The sequence below is a fragment of the Mercenaria mercenaria genome, chromosome 6 (genome assembly GCF_021730395.1).
Source record: "Mercenaria mercenaria strain notata chromosome 6, MADL_Memer_1, whole genome shotgun sequence".
Lineage (NCBI taxonomy): Eukaryota > Metazoa > Mollusca > Bivalvia > Venerida > Veneridae > Mercenaria > Mercenaria mercenaria.
In genome coordinates this window covers 50203797-50222374 of record NC_069366.1, presented here as the reverse complement: position 1 = coordinate 50222374, position 18578 = coordinate 50203797, and the positions used below count along the sequence as shown (strand labels likewise).

Sequence of the window (18578 nt, the reverse complement as noted above, 5' to 3'; positions counted from 1 at the left end):
TTTGATGACAAGTCCCTTGACCTAGATCTTGACCTATTTTCGAAATTTAACAGCTGTTATTTTGGGTCGATATAGTCTACTTTGACCGGTGAATTTGCTTAGTTAACTATATCGATATTTTTTATTTTTTTTGAGCTCTGAGACGAAATTTCATTTGAACTTCATCTCCGGGCGCGACCCCAATCTTGACCCCTAAAATGTCTCTGAAATGTTCTTCTTGCAAATTATCCCGGGATGTGGGTTTTGATACTTCACTGAAAGTTATACTGATTGCAGGACACTCCCGAATGTGGAACGAAGTATGTGCTTTATATGGAAAATTTGAATATTAATGAAGTAATTGCACATGCAGTGACGTGTACTCGCCCGAACCATTTCCGCTGCGTCATTAACCTGCACACATCGCCACCACAAGTCTGTTATGTTTTAAGACCAGGATGCAGGTGATATCACCCGACGCAACTGAAACTGCCCACCGTGCACACGCCATGCTAAAACTTGTACAAGTAACAAAGCATTTTCTGAACTTTATCACTAATTGGTTAGATATGTCGCCGCATAAATAATGAACGCTTTCGACCACTGCATATAGAATTAATCTTGCCCGAGTGTTTTCAGCCTGACCATCGGTAGACAGACTAAAATGTCTTTCTTACAAAAAACGTTTTGATAACTAAATGCCCCCTTTGACCGGCAATAATGCCAAATTGATATATTCGTCTCTGAAAATCTGTTCAAGGGAGGAAAGCAGATGTGCCGCCAATAAGACACTGGTAAGACTAACAGAAGGTATGATTTAATTTGCGCATCTTCCCACAGACTTTAACTTTTTGTTCACTATTAGACATGCTGACCATACAGACGAGCCTAGTATAAATGACCTATACACTTACATCGCCACACCCTCCTTGAATTTTTACCTCTAACCATGACATAGTCTTGTGAAATACCCGAACCATGTAAAATACTTAAAAATCCATAATATTATTAATACACCCACCAGCATTATCTTGTAACTGTCTGTTTCTTCCTTCTCGATATCGTTTGTACAATTACCGGTCCCTCGTGCTCCAAGGTCATGTGGAGGTATCTGATTCCGCACCTCGTTCCTGGCCGGCTTTTGTTTCTCTCTTCTCGTCCTATGGTGATATTCCTGTTGTTGACGATTTTGCTCTTACATTTTGCCTGTGACCTTCGTCCTTCCTTTCCCGGCCTTGTCGTTTAGGTCTAACTCGTTCATGCGGCATCTCAATTTAAGATTACTTTAAGTTTATCTTTACTGAACGACATGTAGAAGAACTGTAGATTCTGTCGGTCAGTGTATAACAACGGTCTATTCGCCCTTTCAGACGCAATGTGAGAAATCTGCACGGGCTTTTTGCTTTTATATCGAACAACTGGCTGTGTTCTCGGCTCGCTGAACATGCACATCAGTACTGTACTGATAAAACGAGAACCAGTTCAACTGAATAATAAAGGCCGATTAATCCCGAATCCTTAGCAACTAACAAACATTTTAAGTCTCGAGGAATAAATGAAATTATTTTAAAGAAATAATTTATATTATTATGCAATATTAAGGTGACCCACATGTGTTGGACCCCTTTACCCTTCATCAGTTGACTTTTCAAACTTGTAAATAATGCATACTTTGTAAAACCTTTGTATACATATTTTAATTAAGAATTAATTTATAGCAAAACTGTGTTTTAACACTAATTATACATGATGGGTGGTTACACGTTGCATGTAATAATTTCATGACGGTGTAGCCAAAGTGAAAATTCATTTTGTACCAGTATAACTGCTGTGGTGTATAAATGTCAGGTGTGAGATAACATTTAGACCGCAAGGTAAAATTAATCATATCTTGTTTTATTTCACCAGTTTTATAACATTATAACTTGTTTATCACATCCACAACATAACAGCACCCAATAATCAGAAATTCCATCCCTTCTGGGAAAGCACCCTAAAATTTATATAGCAGGTTCAAATTCGCATTAAAATGCTCATTTTCACATAAATATGATCTAATAATGTAGTAATTACAATATAATCTGAAATCTACATCTATGACAGTGATGTGTAATCTACACCTGTAGGTAATTTTCTGAGGAACAATCATTGATCTACATCAATTCCTAGGGGATAAATGGCAGAATTTCTTAACAAATATACCAACAAATACAGAGTTATCAATCATCATCAAGTATTATTTCATAGCATGCATAACATCACAAAAATTTCAAAGATGACTGGCAAAGTAAACATTGCACCAAACTAGAAGATGCTTTTGTAGAAAAGCGCATGTCTCCCCCAATACATAGTCGTACAGGCAGAAAGTCAATAGGGGACAGGAGCGAAAGTAAAAGAGACACTGATGGCTGGTTGCAATACGGATCATCTACTTGGCATGTCCAATCATCCCACTAAGTTTCAACATTTTGGGCCTAGTGGTTCTCAAGTTATGAATTGCAAATGGTTTTCAATGTTCAGGCCCCTGTGACCTTGACCTTTGATTGAGTGATGTCAAAATCAGTAGGGGTCATCTACTTGGCATGTCCAATCATCCTATTAAGTTTCAACATTCTAGGTCAAGTGGTTCTCAAGTTATTGATCGGAAATGGTTTTCATTGTTCAGGCCCCCCTGACCTTCACCTTTAACAGAGTGACCCAAAAATCAAAAGGGGTCATCTACTCTGCATAACCAATCATCCTATGAAGTTTCAACATTCTGGGTCATGTGGTATCGGAAATGGTTTTCCATGTTCAGGCCCCTGTGACCTTGACCTTCGATGGAGTGACCCTAAATGAAGTGTGACAGACGGACAGACACAGACAGGGCAAAAACAATGTCTTCCCCAGTGGGGTGGGGGAGGGGGGGTGGAGACATTATGATGCCAACATCCACATAACATTACAATGTTTCTCATAATGCCTATCAAAACCCTAGGACTCCCTCTGATCTCCCCCACCCCCTCTCCCCACTTATACCATCTTAAAACGTGCAAGGCTAATATTTTGCAAACAGATCAAATTGGTTTTCTTGAATACTTTTTCTCAAATACAGTTGAACTTCAATGGCTCGAACTTGGATCTTTCGAACACCCGGGATGGCTCGAACTCTTCGCCCGGTCCCGAATTCATTCCTTCTTTATTCTATACAGTTCTACTTTGGATCGCTCGAACTTTGATTATTCGAACTCTCGAACTCATTTGATGGTCCCCTCGGCTTAATTACAGTGATAATTACACCTATTCAGTCGAACAGACATTTTTTGCCGGGATGGTTTGTGTTTACAAAGCTTTTCACACTTCTGCCTGACATTCGCCAAGCTTCCCCTTTAACTGGCGCGCGCGTAATTTCCACACGCTTACATAATTAGCGTCGGTATACGGCAAACAAATTAAAGAAAGTGACTTTCGTTCACTGCAATGCTTTAATGGGCTTTGATATATATGAATAAAATTATTTAAAATGATTGAGCAATGTACATACCACGTCTGTCTTTATTTTTTTCTGCATAAAAACGGGAGATCCGACGTCAGCTTTCATACTGCTTTAGCATGGCTGAACAACTTAGTAAAAGACCCGGATACGGGGGGATAGCTAAGTCGGCTACTGGAAAGCAATATAATTTGATAATATTTGTACTGGACTATGATTCAAAAAGGTTTGTTATTCATGTCTTTCTATTGATGATGTCTTCACCAAATTCTTATAATTATATGAGTGTTTTATCTGTGTTTTTTCCGTATCTATGTCATGTTTGAAAATAAATAATAAAGCATATTTCAGCGTTCGTTTTTTATTTATCATCGTATCATACACACATTTAGGTACAATATGACAAGATATTACGATGTAAGGTTTGTAACACATCATGCCCTCGAATTCCCAAATTCAAAATGGCCGCCATTTGGATGGCTCAAACAACGGAAAACTCGAACTAATTTCCACGGGACCCTCGAGTTCGAGCCATCGAAGTTCGACTGTATTTTGATTTTCTTGAATATTTTTTTTTCTTGAATATTTGGACTTCCTCGTTCTTAAACAAGAGCTGTCATAGGATGACACATGCCCCCGATGGCACTTTGAATGAATATATAGTTATGACCGATGTTAGAGTTTAGGACCTTTGACCTATGGAACTGGGTCTTGCGCGCGACACCTCGTCTTACTGTGTCACACATTCATGCGTAGTTATTTTAAAATCCATGCATGAATGACAAAGATATGGACCGGACACACCCATCAATGCACTATCATGAAAAATGACCTTTAACGTCTAAGTGTGACCTTGACCTTTGAGCTACGGACCTGGGTCTTGCGTGCGACATGTCGCCTTACTGTGGTACACTTTCATGCCAAGTGATTTGAAAATCCATCCATGGATGACAAAGATATGGACCAGACATGCCCATCAATGCACTATCTTTTAATGTCTAAGTGCGACCTTGACCTTGGAGCTACGGACCTGGGTCTTGTGCGCGACACGTCGTCTTACTGTGGTACACATTCATGCCAAGTTATTTGAAAATCTATCCATCGATGACAAAGATATGGACCGGACACGCCCATCAATGCACTATCCTTTAATGTCTAAGTGTGACCTTGACCTTTGAGCTACGGACCTGGGTCTTGCGTGGGACACGTCGTCTTACTGTGGTACACATTCATGCCAAGGTATTTGAAAATCCATCCATCGATGACAAAGATATGGACCGGACACGTCCATCAATGCACTATCCTTTTAATGTCTCAGTGTGACCTTGACCTTTGAGCTACGGACCTGGGTCTTGCACGCGACACGTCGTCTTACTGTGGTACACATTCATGCCAAGTTATTTGAAAATCCATCCATCGATGACAAAGATAAGGACTGAACACGAAAATTGCGGACAGACTGACAGACCGACAGACGGACAGATGGTTCAAAAACTATATGCCTCCCTTCGGGGGCATAAAAATTACTTTTTCAATTCTTTACTATTTCCTTTTAAAAAGTTCAGAATCAATATTTCACTGACTTGTCCATATCAATGATATACTGATAATTATGTAGAACCTTTGTTAACAACACCTCCGAAGAACAATCACTGCTCTACCACTGCCAGAGATTATAAATTTTTTTAGTAAACTGAACTAATTAACTAATGTTAATTTTGTGCAAAAACATGTTTTAGTTTTCCTTTGCAGGGTATGCTCCATACAGGTTCTACTATATAGTAATGTACTGTGATTATGATGACAAATTTACTATGTCCTAGAGTAATGAAAATGAGTGGATATGGGCAAAATTCCCCCTGCTCAATTCAATCAAGGCAGAGAAACCCACCCCTTATGTTTTTTTAAATTATATGTATATCCAAATTTTTTCTACATTCCTTTAACAAATTGGTGTGTGTGTGTGTGTTTAGGTTTAACGTCTTTCTCAACAATTTTTCAACTTTTGTCTTAATAATTATTGTATTTTTTAAAATTTTATACTGAGCTTTTTTAAATTTTAGTGTTTTTATTCAACAAAATCAAAGGGGGGATTTTGTCCCCTTGGTCAAATTGAGCTAGAATGTGTCCAAAGGTGGAGGGCGGGGTGCAATTTAATATTTCCGTCATTTGAATATGAGAAACTGAGTTTTATCTTTGAAGCCATAGCGACAACCATGTCCTCTGGTGGTGAATGGCTCATGCAAGAATGTCACCTCAACTGGTGTGAACGAAATTCAATAATTACAAATGCTGAAAAAACTAAAGCAATGTTCATTTCACCTTCAAACCACACATATAATACTATCAAAGACTCAAATATTTCTCTCAAAGATAAAACTATACAAACTTCAACCACAGAAAAACTCCTGGGAGTTCATATTGATCATACCCTTAACTGGAAAATGCATGTTCAAATGACACTGAATAAATGCAACTCCTTATTATATTTGCTTATGAGAATTAAACAATTTTTAAATCTCCATACTAGAAAAATGTTCTTCAATGCATACATTCTTCCTCATCTAGATTACTGTTGCACTATTTGGGGAAACTGTAACACTGAGCTTTTGAATGACATGTACAAATTCCAAAAACGTGCAGCTCGTGTTATTTTAGATAAAGACATTGACACACCAACAGACAATTTATTTATTCAACTTAACTGGATGAAATTTCAAGATAGAGTTAATTATAAAAAAGCCATATTAGTATACAAATCTCTTAACAACCTTCTCCCTAGTTATATGAAGCAACTATTTACATATACTGAAAATAGGTCATTGAGATCATATGATCAAAGACTACTTTTAGTTCCAAAACCTCGTCTTGAATTCTGCAGAAAATCACTGGCATACTCTGGTGCAAAATTATGGAACTCACTTCCTTATCATATAAAAACATCAACAAACCTGAACACATTCAAAAGCAATTATTTAAAATGGTGGTTCTCTAGTGGGCAACAACATCTATTAACCGCATGAGAACTATGATATTTTTTGATATCAGAGTACTTATTTAAAACTATAAATAATTAACAAATAATTGTATCTTGTTTGTTTCATTACTTTTGCTTTCAGTGTAACTTTACATTAAACCATGTTGTTTATTCTATTACCTTCCTTATGTAAATTTCATGTAATCCTCTTATATATGCTATTTTGCATTATAATCCCTTCATGACTTTGTTTACTTTAATTTGTTAATTTGTGTTTACTGTATATATGTACATTTGATGCTCACAGGGAAGACTGGGTACACCCAACTGTGTTGCCTCGTTAAATAAACACTTTATTATTATTACCTTTTTATGTTCTTTCAGTTCTATGAAATGTTTTCCTCTAAAACATTCTGGTTCATTATGATGGTGAAAATTTACCTTTTTTGCTATTGCTTGTAGCTGACTGGGTCCTCCGTAGCACTGCACTTTACATGAAGCATAAACGTTAGACATGTTCTCCAACCACTGGCTTGAATGAAGTTCCAAATAGCACAACAATGTTGAAATACCTGTAAATATAAAAACAACAAAACAACAACGAGATAGTAAATCAAGTTTAATATCTTAAACAATTTATCTCTCTTTATGTTTTCTCATTAAGCTCTAAGTTTCTCATAGTAAACAACTTGTTTGTTTGGCTTGACTATTTCCATGAAAATCTGCATCTGTTTTCATTGGAAAAAACAAGAGCTGTCTCCATAGGATGACACATGCCCCCGATGGCACCTTGAATGAATAGTTATGGCCGATGTTAGAGTTTAGGACCTAGTTTATTCATAACAAGAGATCACAGAGTGATCTTGGCGCCCACCAATGTGTCATTTTTGTGTGTTCCAAATTTCAAGACTTACTGACTAGCTCAAGGTCAAATTTCATTTCCGTACACAACACTGTGCATGTGGTCTAAATTCGAAAGCTGTAACTTGAGAAATGTGAAAGTAGGTCACTAGATCAATTTCAAGGAAAAGTTCTTTGTACACAGAACTATGCATGTGCATCAATTTTGAAGACTGTAGTTTGAGAAATTTGAAAGTAGGTGACTAGGTCAATCTTAAGGTCAAAGTTTATTTCGGTACACAAAACTATGCAAGTGGTCCAAATTTGAAGGCTGTAGCTTGAGAAATGAGTAGGTCACTAGGTCAAAATCAAGGTCAAATTTTATTTCGGAATACAAAACTATGCATGTGGTCCAAATTTGAAGCCTGTACCTTCAAAAATGTGAAAGTAGGTCACTAGGTCAATGTAAAGGTCAAAGTTTGTTTCGGTACACAAAACCATGCATGTGGTCCAAATTTGAAGGCTGTAGCTTGAGAAATGTGAAAGTAGGTCACTAGGTCAAAATCAAGGTCAAATTTTATTTCGGAATACAAAACTATGCAAGTGGTTCAAATTTGAAGCCTGTACCTTCAAAAATGTGAAAGTAGGTCACTAGGTCGATGTAAAGGTCAAAGTTTGTTTCGGTACAATTACCATGCAGGTGGTCCAAATTTGAAGGCTGTAGCTTGAGAAATGTGAAAGTCAAAATCAAGGTCAAATTTCATTTCGGAACACGAAATTATGCATGTGGTCCAAATTTGAAGCATGTACCTTCAAAAATGTGAAAGTAGGTCACTAGGTCAATGTCATGGTCAAAGTTTATTTCAGTGCACAAAACTATGCATGTGGTCCAAATTTGAAGGTTGTAGCTACAGAAATGTGAAAGTAGGTCACTAGGTCAAAATCAAGGTCAACTCATGTCAAGGTTCATCTTGCCACTCAAAACCATACATGTGGTCCAAATCTGAATGTTGTAGGTTATGACAAGAAGTTTTTATAAACTTTTCCCTATATAAGTCTATATGAACCATGTGACCCCCAGGGCGGGGCCATATTTGACCCTAGGGGGATAATTTTAACAAACTTGGTAGAGAACCACTAGACAATGCTACATTACAAATATCAAAGCCCTAGGCTTTGTGGTTTGGACAAGAAGATTTTCAAAGTTTTTCCCTATATAAGTCTATGTAAACCATGTGACCCCCGGGGCGGGGCCATATTTGACCCTAGGGGGATAGTTTGAACAATCTTAGTTGAAGACCACTAGATGATGTCACATACAAAATATCAAAGCCCTAGGCCCTGTGGTTTTGGACAAGAGGTTTTTCAAAGTTTTTCCCTATATAAACCATAACCATGTGACCCCCGGGGCGGGGCCATATTACACCCCAGGGAAATAATTTGAATCATATTGGTAGAAGACCACTAGATGATCCTTCATACCAAATATCAAAGCCCAAGGCGCTGTGGTTTGGGGCAAGAAGATTTTCAAAGTTTTTCCCTATATAAATCTATGTAAATTATAGAAATAAACAAAGGGCCATAACTTACTAAAAATTTGTTGAACCAGTCTGATTTTCAGGGGGACACAACTAGGGTACCAATACATCATTCTGACAAAGTTTGGTCAAAATCCCCCAGGTAGTTTCTGAGGAGATGCGATAACGAGAAATTGTTAACGGAAGGATGGACGGAATGACGGACGGACGGACGGACGGAAGGACGACGGACCACGGACGCAGAGTGATTTGAATAGCCCACCATCTGATGATGGTGGGCTAAAAATGTTCTACGACTTTCTGGCGTAACAGAAATAGAAGAGGACAGAATTTTATTATGAAAAATTCCAAGTGCCTGTAGCGGGATTCGAACCTGGGTCCCACAGTTGGAAGGCCAATGCTCTAACCACTGAGCCAAAGAGTCCAATCCTTGACGCAGTTGTCAGAGATTGGTTTCAAACTTACAAGCTTATGTTAAAGAAGCCATAACACTTCCCCTTTTCAAAGAAGTCATCATAAAAGGTGTGAAGTATTTCGGCATAGGAAGTGCCATTTTCGGCACAAGATAAAGTCTGTATCTCGGATGACTTACAACCTTTTGCCGTAACAGAAATTAAATGCTCTGACAACTGAGGCAAAGGGTCAACTCCTTGACGCAGTTGTCTGATTGGTTTTAAACTTACAAGCTTATGCTTAAGCGACAATAACGATGTAACTATTCCCAAAAAGGTCCTTTTGAATTTGACCAGATTTCATGACATTCCTAGTATGACTTCAATACCTTCCTCCTTAACATCTAGATCCATAACTGTTTCCTGTATAGGTAATGCTCTCTCATGTCCAGGACACAACCTTGCCTTCTCTGTAGCATTTTTCTCACTGGTTTCTAACCCAGGACCTGATTCAGAAGATCCACTATTATTCACACTTGTGTTTTGTCCACTTTGTCCATCAATTTCCATGGTAGCTTCTGTATCAGGTTTTGATGGTTCATCAAGTGTATCCATATCAAAGTCATCATCAAACATTTCAGCCTGAAAAAAACAAAAAACAGGACAATTAATTGGGACTATACAGTGGTCTACTTTAATTAAAATTCATATGAATGACGCTGGTTCAAATGATAGTGAGAAACCCATACTGGCGGCTCCCTCAGAAGTGTAATTAAGTTCTAACTGGAGGATAATGAAAGACACAGAAAATGCTCCCAAATTCCAGAATCTTTCCCAGTTCTTCAGTATACCAGTTGAAAGGCCCATACACTCTAATCCTAATGTAAGTTAATTCAGTTGGAGGAGCTGGAGCTCGAACTTGCAACCCCTGGTTTCATATTCTTAGGCAGTGTTACCATTGGACCACTGAATCCACTCCTTATGATGACAAATCATTTCTGATAAATTTTATAAACTGATGAATGTTATCAGGCATTACTTGCACATGACTTTGTTGTTCATTCTCACTTGTCTTTGTTAACTCGCACATACCTTTGCTGTTTTAGAGTAATTGGACAAGAACCATTCAAACAGCTCTTTTATTTTCACTGATCCTTTGATATTTTGTTATACTTTCCCTAACCATAGTGTCAACAACAGTGACCAGTTGAACTGTCATATTGATTATTCAACAGAGTCATAAAATTGGCTGATTTAATTGACATGGTACATGATAATCAGTGCTCAGCAAATTCGTTATAAGCACGGGTCATGTTTGATGAGCTGCCAAGACTTTTCACTTGTCCAGCTGCTATTTCTAATCATCCTGCAATTCACTACAGAAAAACAATTCTTATCTACAGCATCTTCTTCTTCTTCCCATTAAAGTACAGGGCCCTCTCTGGAGCATAGACGTACTTGCATCTATTTTAATGAAACTGTTTATGGGACTATCGAGCAACCAGCGTATGCAATCATAATATGGGGTACTGTAACACACTGAGAAAGAATTGCGAAGAAAAAAATAAACTTCAATTTTGATCTTTTTTATAACAGACATTTTTGTTTCATGGACTTTAATATATTTTTGGTCAAAAATGGCAACTGTCCTGTATTAAAACAAGCTCAACTCATCCAGAGTCAATTTCTATTTGTATCAATAGGCAGTCAAGTGGATCTTATGAGCCCTGATAATCCATTATGCAGTGCTAGTTAATCAAAAAAATATAAGCAAGTTTTTGTCTGAAACTGAAAATGTAACAAGAGCTCGTCAAACATGAAATGCCCCCCTTGATGCATTCAGTAACTGCACAAGGAACAGAAATTATATGCTCACTGTAAACAAAAGTTCTACCATTCTGGTTTAATCTGACCTTGACCTTTAACCTATTAACCTAACAAGAGATTACAGAGAGATCTTGGCGCCATCCAATGAGCCATTTTTGAATGTTCCAAATTTCAAGACTAGCTCAAGGTCAAAATCAAGGTCTATTTCATTTCGGTACAAAACAAAGTGTATGTGGTCCAAATTTAAAAGCTGTGGCTTGAGAAATGTGAAATTAGGTCACTAGATCAATTTCAAGGTCAAAGTTCGTTTTGGTAGACAGAACTTATGCATGTGCTTCAAATTCCAAGGCTGTTGCTTGAGAAATGTGAAAGTAGGTAATAGGTAAAAATCAATGTCAAATTTCAATTCAGAACACAAAAATAAATATGCATGCAGTCCAAATTTGGAGCCTGTAGCTTCAGAAATGTGAAAGTAGGTCACTAGGTCAAAATCAAGGTCAAATTTTATTTCAGAACACAAGACTATGCAAGTGGTCCAAATTTGAAGCTTGTACCTTCAGAAATGTGAAAGTAGGTCACTAGGTCAATCTCAAGATCAAAGTTCATTTTAGTATACAAAACTATGCATGTGGTTCAAATTTGAAGGCTGTAGCTTGAGAAATGTGAAAGTAGGTCACTAGGTCAAAATCAAGTTCAAATTTTATTTTGGGACAAAAAACTATGCATGTGGTCCAAATTTGAAGCTTGTACCTTCAAAAATGTGAAAGTAGGTCACTAGGTCAATAACAAGGTCAATGTTTTTTTCGGTACACAAACCTATGCATGTGGTCCAAATCTGAAGGCTGTAGCTACAGAAATGGGAAAGTAGGTCACTAGGTCAAGATCAAGGTCAACTCATGTCAAGGTTCATCTTGCCACTCAAAACTACACATGTGGTCCAAATTTGAATGATGTAAGTTATGGACATGAAGATTCTAAGTTTTTCCCTATATAAGTCTATATGAACCATGTGACCCCTGGGGCGAGGCCATATTTGACCCTAGAGGGATAATTTGAACAAACTTGGTAGAGAACCACTAGATGATGCTACATTACAAAATATCAAAGCCATAGTCTTTGTGGTTTTGACAAGAAGATTTTCAAAGATTCTCCCTATATAAGTCTATGTAAACCATGTGACCCCCAGGGCGGAGACATATTTGACCCTTGGGGAATAATTTGAATAATCTTAGTAGAGGACCACTAGATGATTTCATATCCAAAATATCAAAGCCCTAGGCCCTGTGGTTTTGGACAAGAGGTTTTTCAAAGTTTTTTCCTATGCAAGTCTATATAAACCATGTGACACCCGGGGTGGGTCATATTTGACCCCAGGGAAATAATCTGAACAATCTTGCTAGAGGACCACTAGATTGTACTTCATACCAAATATCAAAGCCCTAGGCCCTATGGTTTTGGACAAGAAGATCAGAAACCGTTTATCTGTTCCTGGCCAATGTGACCTTGACCTTTGACCTAATGACCTCAAAATCAATAGGGGTCATCTGCTGGTCATGGCCAACCTAACTATCAATTTTCCAGACATTAGGCCCAAGCGTTCTTGAGTTATTTCCCGGAAACCATTTTACTGTTCCTGGTCACTGTGACCTTGACCTTTGACATACTGGCCTCAAAATCAATAGGGGTCATCTGCTTGTCATGACCAATCTCCCTATCAACTTTTGTGATCCTAGGCCTAAACGTTCTTGAGTTATCATCCGGAAACAGTTTAACTGTTCAGGGTCACTGTGACCTTGACCTTTAACATACTGACCTCAAAATCAATAGGGGTCATCTGCTGGTATGACCAACCTCCCTTTCAACTTTCATGATCCTAGGCCCAAGGGTTCTTGAGTTATCATCCGGAAACCGTTTTACTATTCAGGGTCAATGTGACCTTGACCTTTGACATACAGACCTCAAAATCAATAGGGGGTCATCTGCTGGTGACGATCAACCTCCCTATCAACTTTCATGATCTTAGGCCCAAGAGTTCTTGATTTATCATCCGGAAATGGATTGTTCTACATTCCGGCTGACCGACCGACATCTGCAAAACAATATACCCCTCCTTCTTCAAAGGGGGGCAATAAAAATTCAAAGTCTGTGTGGACATTAGAACAAAATTTCATGACCAGCAAATTTAAATAATTTTTCGCTGCATTTATATTTTTAGCTCTAGTGGCCCCCGAAAAGGGGTACTTCATGAAAAGAGAACATTTTAATGATGCTACAGGCTAAGTTTAACAAATATCATAAGAGGAAGATATTTCTATTTTTAGCTCTAGCAGTTACCATAAAGGGCAAAGTGACCTATTTAAACAAATTTGGGAGAGGACTGTTTAATAATGCTATAGACCAAGTTTGATGAAGACCCATCAAGCTGTTCCTGAAAACAAATATTTAAAAGTATTTCAGTTTTACTTCTAATAACCCCCTTGGGAAAAAATTTGGAAGAAGACCTTACAATTGATTCTACAGATCAACTTTGATGAAGATCTATCAAGAGTTCATTAAAACAAATTGTTAAAGGCATTTCTTTTTTATCTTTAGTGCCCCATGTGAAAGGGAAAAAGTGCTGCCATTTGAACAGAATTGGGAAATGACCTTATAATAGTGCTACAGAAAAAAGAGTTTGATGAAGATTCATCAAGTGGTTCATATGAGTAAGTTTTTTAAGTTTTTTCCTAGTGTCAGCTTTAGCAACCCCTAAAAGGGACCAAGTGCCCCCATTTGAACAAAAAGTGTATCTTGCCAGAATGCTTCAGACCAAGTTTGGTATAATTCTGACTAGTAGTTTCAGAGTTAAAAAGTTGATGACAGACACTTGACCATTTACCTATGCAAACAAAATTCAGATGACCAAAAAAACCCCAAAAAAACAGGAGCACGTAGAACATGAAATGCCCCCTTGATGCATTTCAGTAACTGCACAAGGAACAGAAATTATTTGGTCATTGAGCACTGGACGTTTGACGTACTGACCTCAAATCAATAAGTATGGGTCATTTACCAGTCATAAGCGACCTTCATATCAAATGTGATCTTTAGGGGCATAATAAGCAGATTACTTTTCAAATTCTAAACCTGAAGGCAAAACATTTGTATGTGAAAGTAATAACTTTGTACCTATTTTTATGATTTCATACCTACAGGTACATTTTCTCATTTGTACCTTCAGTTTCTAGTTATTATCTATTGCACTGACCCTGATGGTACACCATATTTTGTCGGTATCCAATATTGTTGATCATTTCTCACATACCAGGAAATAAACTATGCCCAAAATTAAATGTCTGCATCTTATTTCTGGGAAATTAAAATTTAATTCTCACAAACTTTCTCCACTTTATTTCTAATCTACTTAAGTGCATTTTACACAATCTAATTTGAAACTACACTTATCACTTAAAGTGACATTCCAAAAGATGAATTAAAACTATGAACAGAACTAAATGTGAAAATTCTAAGAAATGAATTGTTAAATGTAAGTGCTCTTCAGCTATTGTAAAGTTTCTCTAATTCTATCAATTTACAGCCTTGGTAGCCTAGTGGTAGAGTACCTGTTTCGAGTGTTGGAGGTCTTGGGTTTGATCCTTGGCTGCATCATACCAAAGATGTAAAAAATGGTACTAGTAGCTTCCTTGCTTGGCGCTCAGCATTAAGAGGATCGTACTAGGACTGGTCAGCCCAGTGTCTATATAATTAGTGATTCATTTTGCCCTGTTTCATGCGTCAAATATGCACATTTTTTCTGGAGGACGCTTACAATCCATAATTGTGCATCCTCTAGAACGCAACAAATTCGGGCAGAGGATAATATTACTCGGTAGTAGCAGTATATGACACCGGTAGCAAAATGTATGTCCGCACCGCCTATTTTGTAAAACGTGCTCTGATTGGATAATAAACGACGCTTGACCAATTAATTAAAGCGTTTCGTACACGCGATTGGAAGCTCTGTTTGTCAAATCCCAGGATATAAACACGATGCCTGCGAAAAAAAAAAGAAGACCAAATTGGATCCGAACCAACAGAGTTTAGCGGGTTTTTGGGGGAAATCGACAACGCGTTTTACAAAATAGGCAGTGCGGACATACATTTTGCTACCGTTGTTGTACTGCTACTAGTACTACTGAGTACTGGAGACATAAGATAGCAGGCATGGTTTCACCGAGTCTATCCATGAGCACTGGTGAAAACTACTCCAGTGATACTCTATTTTCACAATTAATATGCACTGAAGACTAGGTGGAAACAGATATATCTTACAACTGCCACACGTCAAGTGCTGTGAGGCAGCTGTAAATAGTCTTTAAAACTGGAAAAGCCTTTTTAACATAGTTTTAAACCTTTGAAACTAGTCATTTGAACTTTTTCTAATCAGTAATGTTTCATCTTTAAAGGAATTTAACATATAAAAATGTAAATTAATTCTTTTATACTTGAATAAGGTATACAGGTAAAGAAATCTCTTGTTTTTACCAAAAACTGGTATTTGATGATTCGAAATCTTTGTGACCAAAGATAAAGTTGGGCATTGTGCTCACTGTTACAAGTAGACCACCACTGTTTATATGACTGAAAAATTGTTCAACTAGAAATGTGTCCATGGGACACAGATGCCCCCACTACATGACATTAAAATGACAATTTTTTCCCAGGTCAGGGGCCATAACTCCTACAACACTGAATGAATCCGGACACGAAACCCCAGGTGCACAACTGCACATGCTGACCAACATTCCTGTAAACTTTGGTGACTCTAGGTCAAATACTTTTGGAGCTACGCACGACACAACATTAAAATGACCAATTTTTTACTAAGTCAGGGGCCATAACTCCTACATGACTGGATGAATCCAGACATGAAACCCCAGGTGCACAACTACACATGCTGACCAACATTCCTGTAAAGTTTTGTGACTCTATGTCATATACTTTTGGAGCTAGGTGCGACACAACACTAAAATGACCAATTTTTACAAAGTCAGGGGCCATAACTTCTACATGACTGAATGAATCCGGACGCAAAACCGATGGACAAACAAGAGCAAATCTATATGCTCCCCCCAAAGTGGGGACATAAAAAGACATTAAACCCTAACACACACACACACACACTTTTATCAATTTCAGCAGTCTTTTCTATCTAAATAAAACAATGAGTCTAACTGCTGGGTCGCTTTTGAAGTAGGAGTTTCCTACAGACTTGGGCAGTCTGGAGTCACTCTAGTCAATCAAGAAAACTAACCCTCAATTAGTCAGAATCTTATTAAAGTCTGACCCTCTGAAAAAACATCATAAATCAGGGGTACCTTTCAAAATTTGGTTAATTTCAACACTATAGCAACTTAAGTATACAGGTTATATGAGATCAACTGCAGTTTCTATTTGTCACCATCTTGAATTACAGATTCTTCTGATAGTCCATAGCATTGATAACACCTCTAAAGTTATCCATCCATCCATGATTTGAAAATTAAGCTTCAAGAAGAACCTGAAATCAAGTTGGACATCCAACTTCAACTGATTACTCAATCTGCTAATACTATAACAAATATTTATGTTTCTTGTCAGCCTGACCATCCTTGTAAACATCTGTTAAAACTGAGTCATTGTTATATTTATGTTTCTTGTCAGCCTGACCATCCTTGTAAACATCTGTTAAAACTGAGTCATTGTTATATTTATGTTTCTTGTCAGCCTGACCATCCTTGTAAACATCTGTTAAAACTGAGTCATTGTTATATTTATGTTTCTTGTCAGCCTGACCATCCTTGTAAACATCTGTTAAAACTGAGTCATTGTTATATTTATGTTTCTTGTTAGCCTGACCATCCTTGTAAACATCTGTTAAAATCGAATCAATGGCGCACTAAATTGAGTTAGCTATCTAAAAAAAAGTTTTTTTCAACACATTTGCGTCATTCTTCCATAACTTTTCTTTTGAGTACATTATGACCTAATAATAATAATAAGCACTACCTTACGTCATTACCCTATAAAATACGACCCTGTAAAAATAATTGTGCTGGAAGTAGAGGAGTCTCTAAGGAAGCAATAATCAACTTAATATGTTTTCCAGACCATTTTTTTCCAAAAACGTCACAAGGAGGCATTATATCACCCATTTCAAATAGACCAACTGTCAGCAAGTATATTTAATAGCTTGAGCAATTTCTGGGAGAGGAAACAGATACAAGAAATTACTGGAATTAAGTATAAGTGAGCTGACCTAGACAGCCAGCCTATTCAATTACCACAGACAAATAGGTGCGTCCCTCGTTCAAACACTTATTCTGGCTGTTGTGGCTGGTTCTTTAAATGGTTTCCTTTGTTCAAGGAGATAGAGTTAATGCTATTATCTATTTTCTTTTAATAAAAGGAATGTCTGCTCCTACACATTATATAAACAAGCTTGTTTTTGCAACAACAATGTCATATCAAAGTAGATGTAAATACTAGATTTGTGTCCATTATCCGGATACTGGTGCCCTTACTTATTGTCACCTTACTGTCATATGATGCCAGGCCAAAACTTCACATGTTGAATAATATTCCCATTAGGCTCTGTGACTTCAAAATTAATACTTTTTTTGAGGTATGTACAAACTTTAAGGCATTTTATTAAGACAAGGGCCATAACTCTGGTTTGACTGAATGAAATTCCAAAAGAAACCGCAACTTTACATGCTACATAACAATAACAATCCTAGTTAGCTTCATGACCAGGGCAAAAAATAAACGAGATATGCAGGTCATCAATTTGGACAGATGGAAATACTGATGTACAGACATGGGCAAATCTAAGGGACTCTACCTCCCTCTCCCCCAGTCCTCACCTTAAATATTTTGAGTCAGGATATAAAAACAGCAAAATCATGACAGGGATGAGGATAAATGGATGGGTGCAACAGCTCTAGCTGTTTTTCTAATAGTCAAGCCTAAGACATTGAAAGACTTTTATAAAGAAAATTAGAAAGTGCAGTAATTTGTATTTCTCTTTTCTCTTGCAAAATTACCACTGACAAATGACTGTAAACTGGCATTATATTTATCTCAACATTCTGCACCAGTACAGCCAATCCAGTTTGGTATTACCAATTAAACATGGTGACTAACTTTAAATTCCTGAAAAAGAATTTTTATACAGTCAAAATTATCCAATGCAGCACAGTGTTTAGAGATTTATACATTCAGCCAAACAACCTTTATACATTTCTTACAGCCAAATGGAAAATAACAAACTAACATTAAATTTTAATTTTACATTGAAATGGCTTCCTGCATTTGTTTTTAAGGTTTAGCAGTTTATCACAAAACAACAGAAATTTTTAGTAAACGAACAACATCTTGACAAACAACTGATCTGTCCAATACATGTTTTATTGTTCTGGCCCATAGAGTTGGATACTTAAAATATTCTAAAGGAGTTGCCCCCCTTTAAAAAAGAATGCCATTTGTAAAGAAATAAATGTAAGCAGCTGTCAAAAACGATGTTTTACCCAGTT

At 37.3% G+C, this 18578-nt stretch overlaps 1 protein-coding gene across 4 annotated transcripts in view; it reads right to left on the bottom strand.

Annotated features, from left to right (window-relative positions):
• The window catches only part of LOC123548927 (ATP-dependent DNA helicase Q4-like), a 361389-nt gene that overhangs the window by 55853 nt on the left and 286958 nt on the right, over positions 1-18578 (bottom strand). For all 4 annotated transcript variants that reach the window (XM_045336581.2, XM_045336584.2, XM_045336583.2 and 1 more), the window contains 2 exons: positions 9588-9840; positions 6870-7000 (listed from right to left, as the gene is read on the bottom strand). In XM_045336581.2, coding sequence (XP_045192516.2) covers positions 6870-7000; positions 9588-9840 — 384 coding nt within the window. The remainder of the gene's footprint in view (positions 1-6869; positions 7001-9587; positions 9841-18578) is intronic.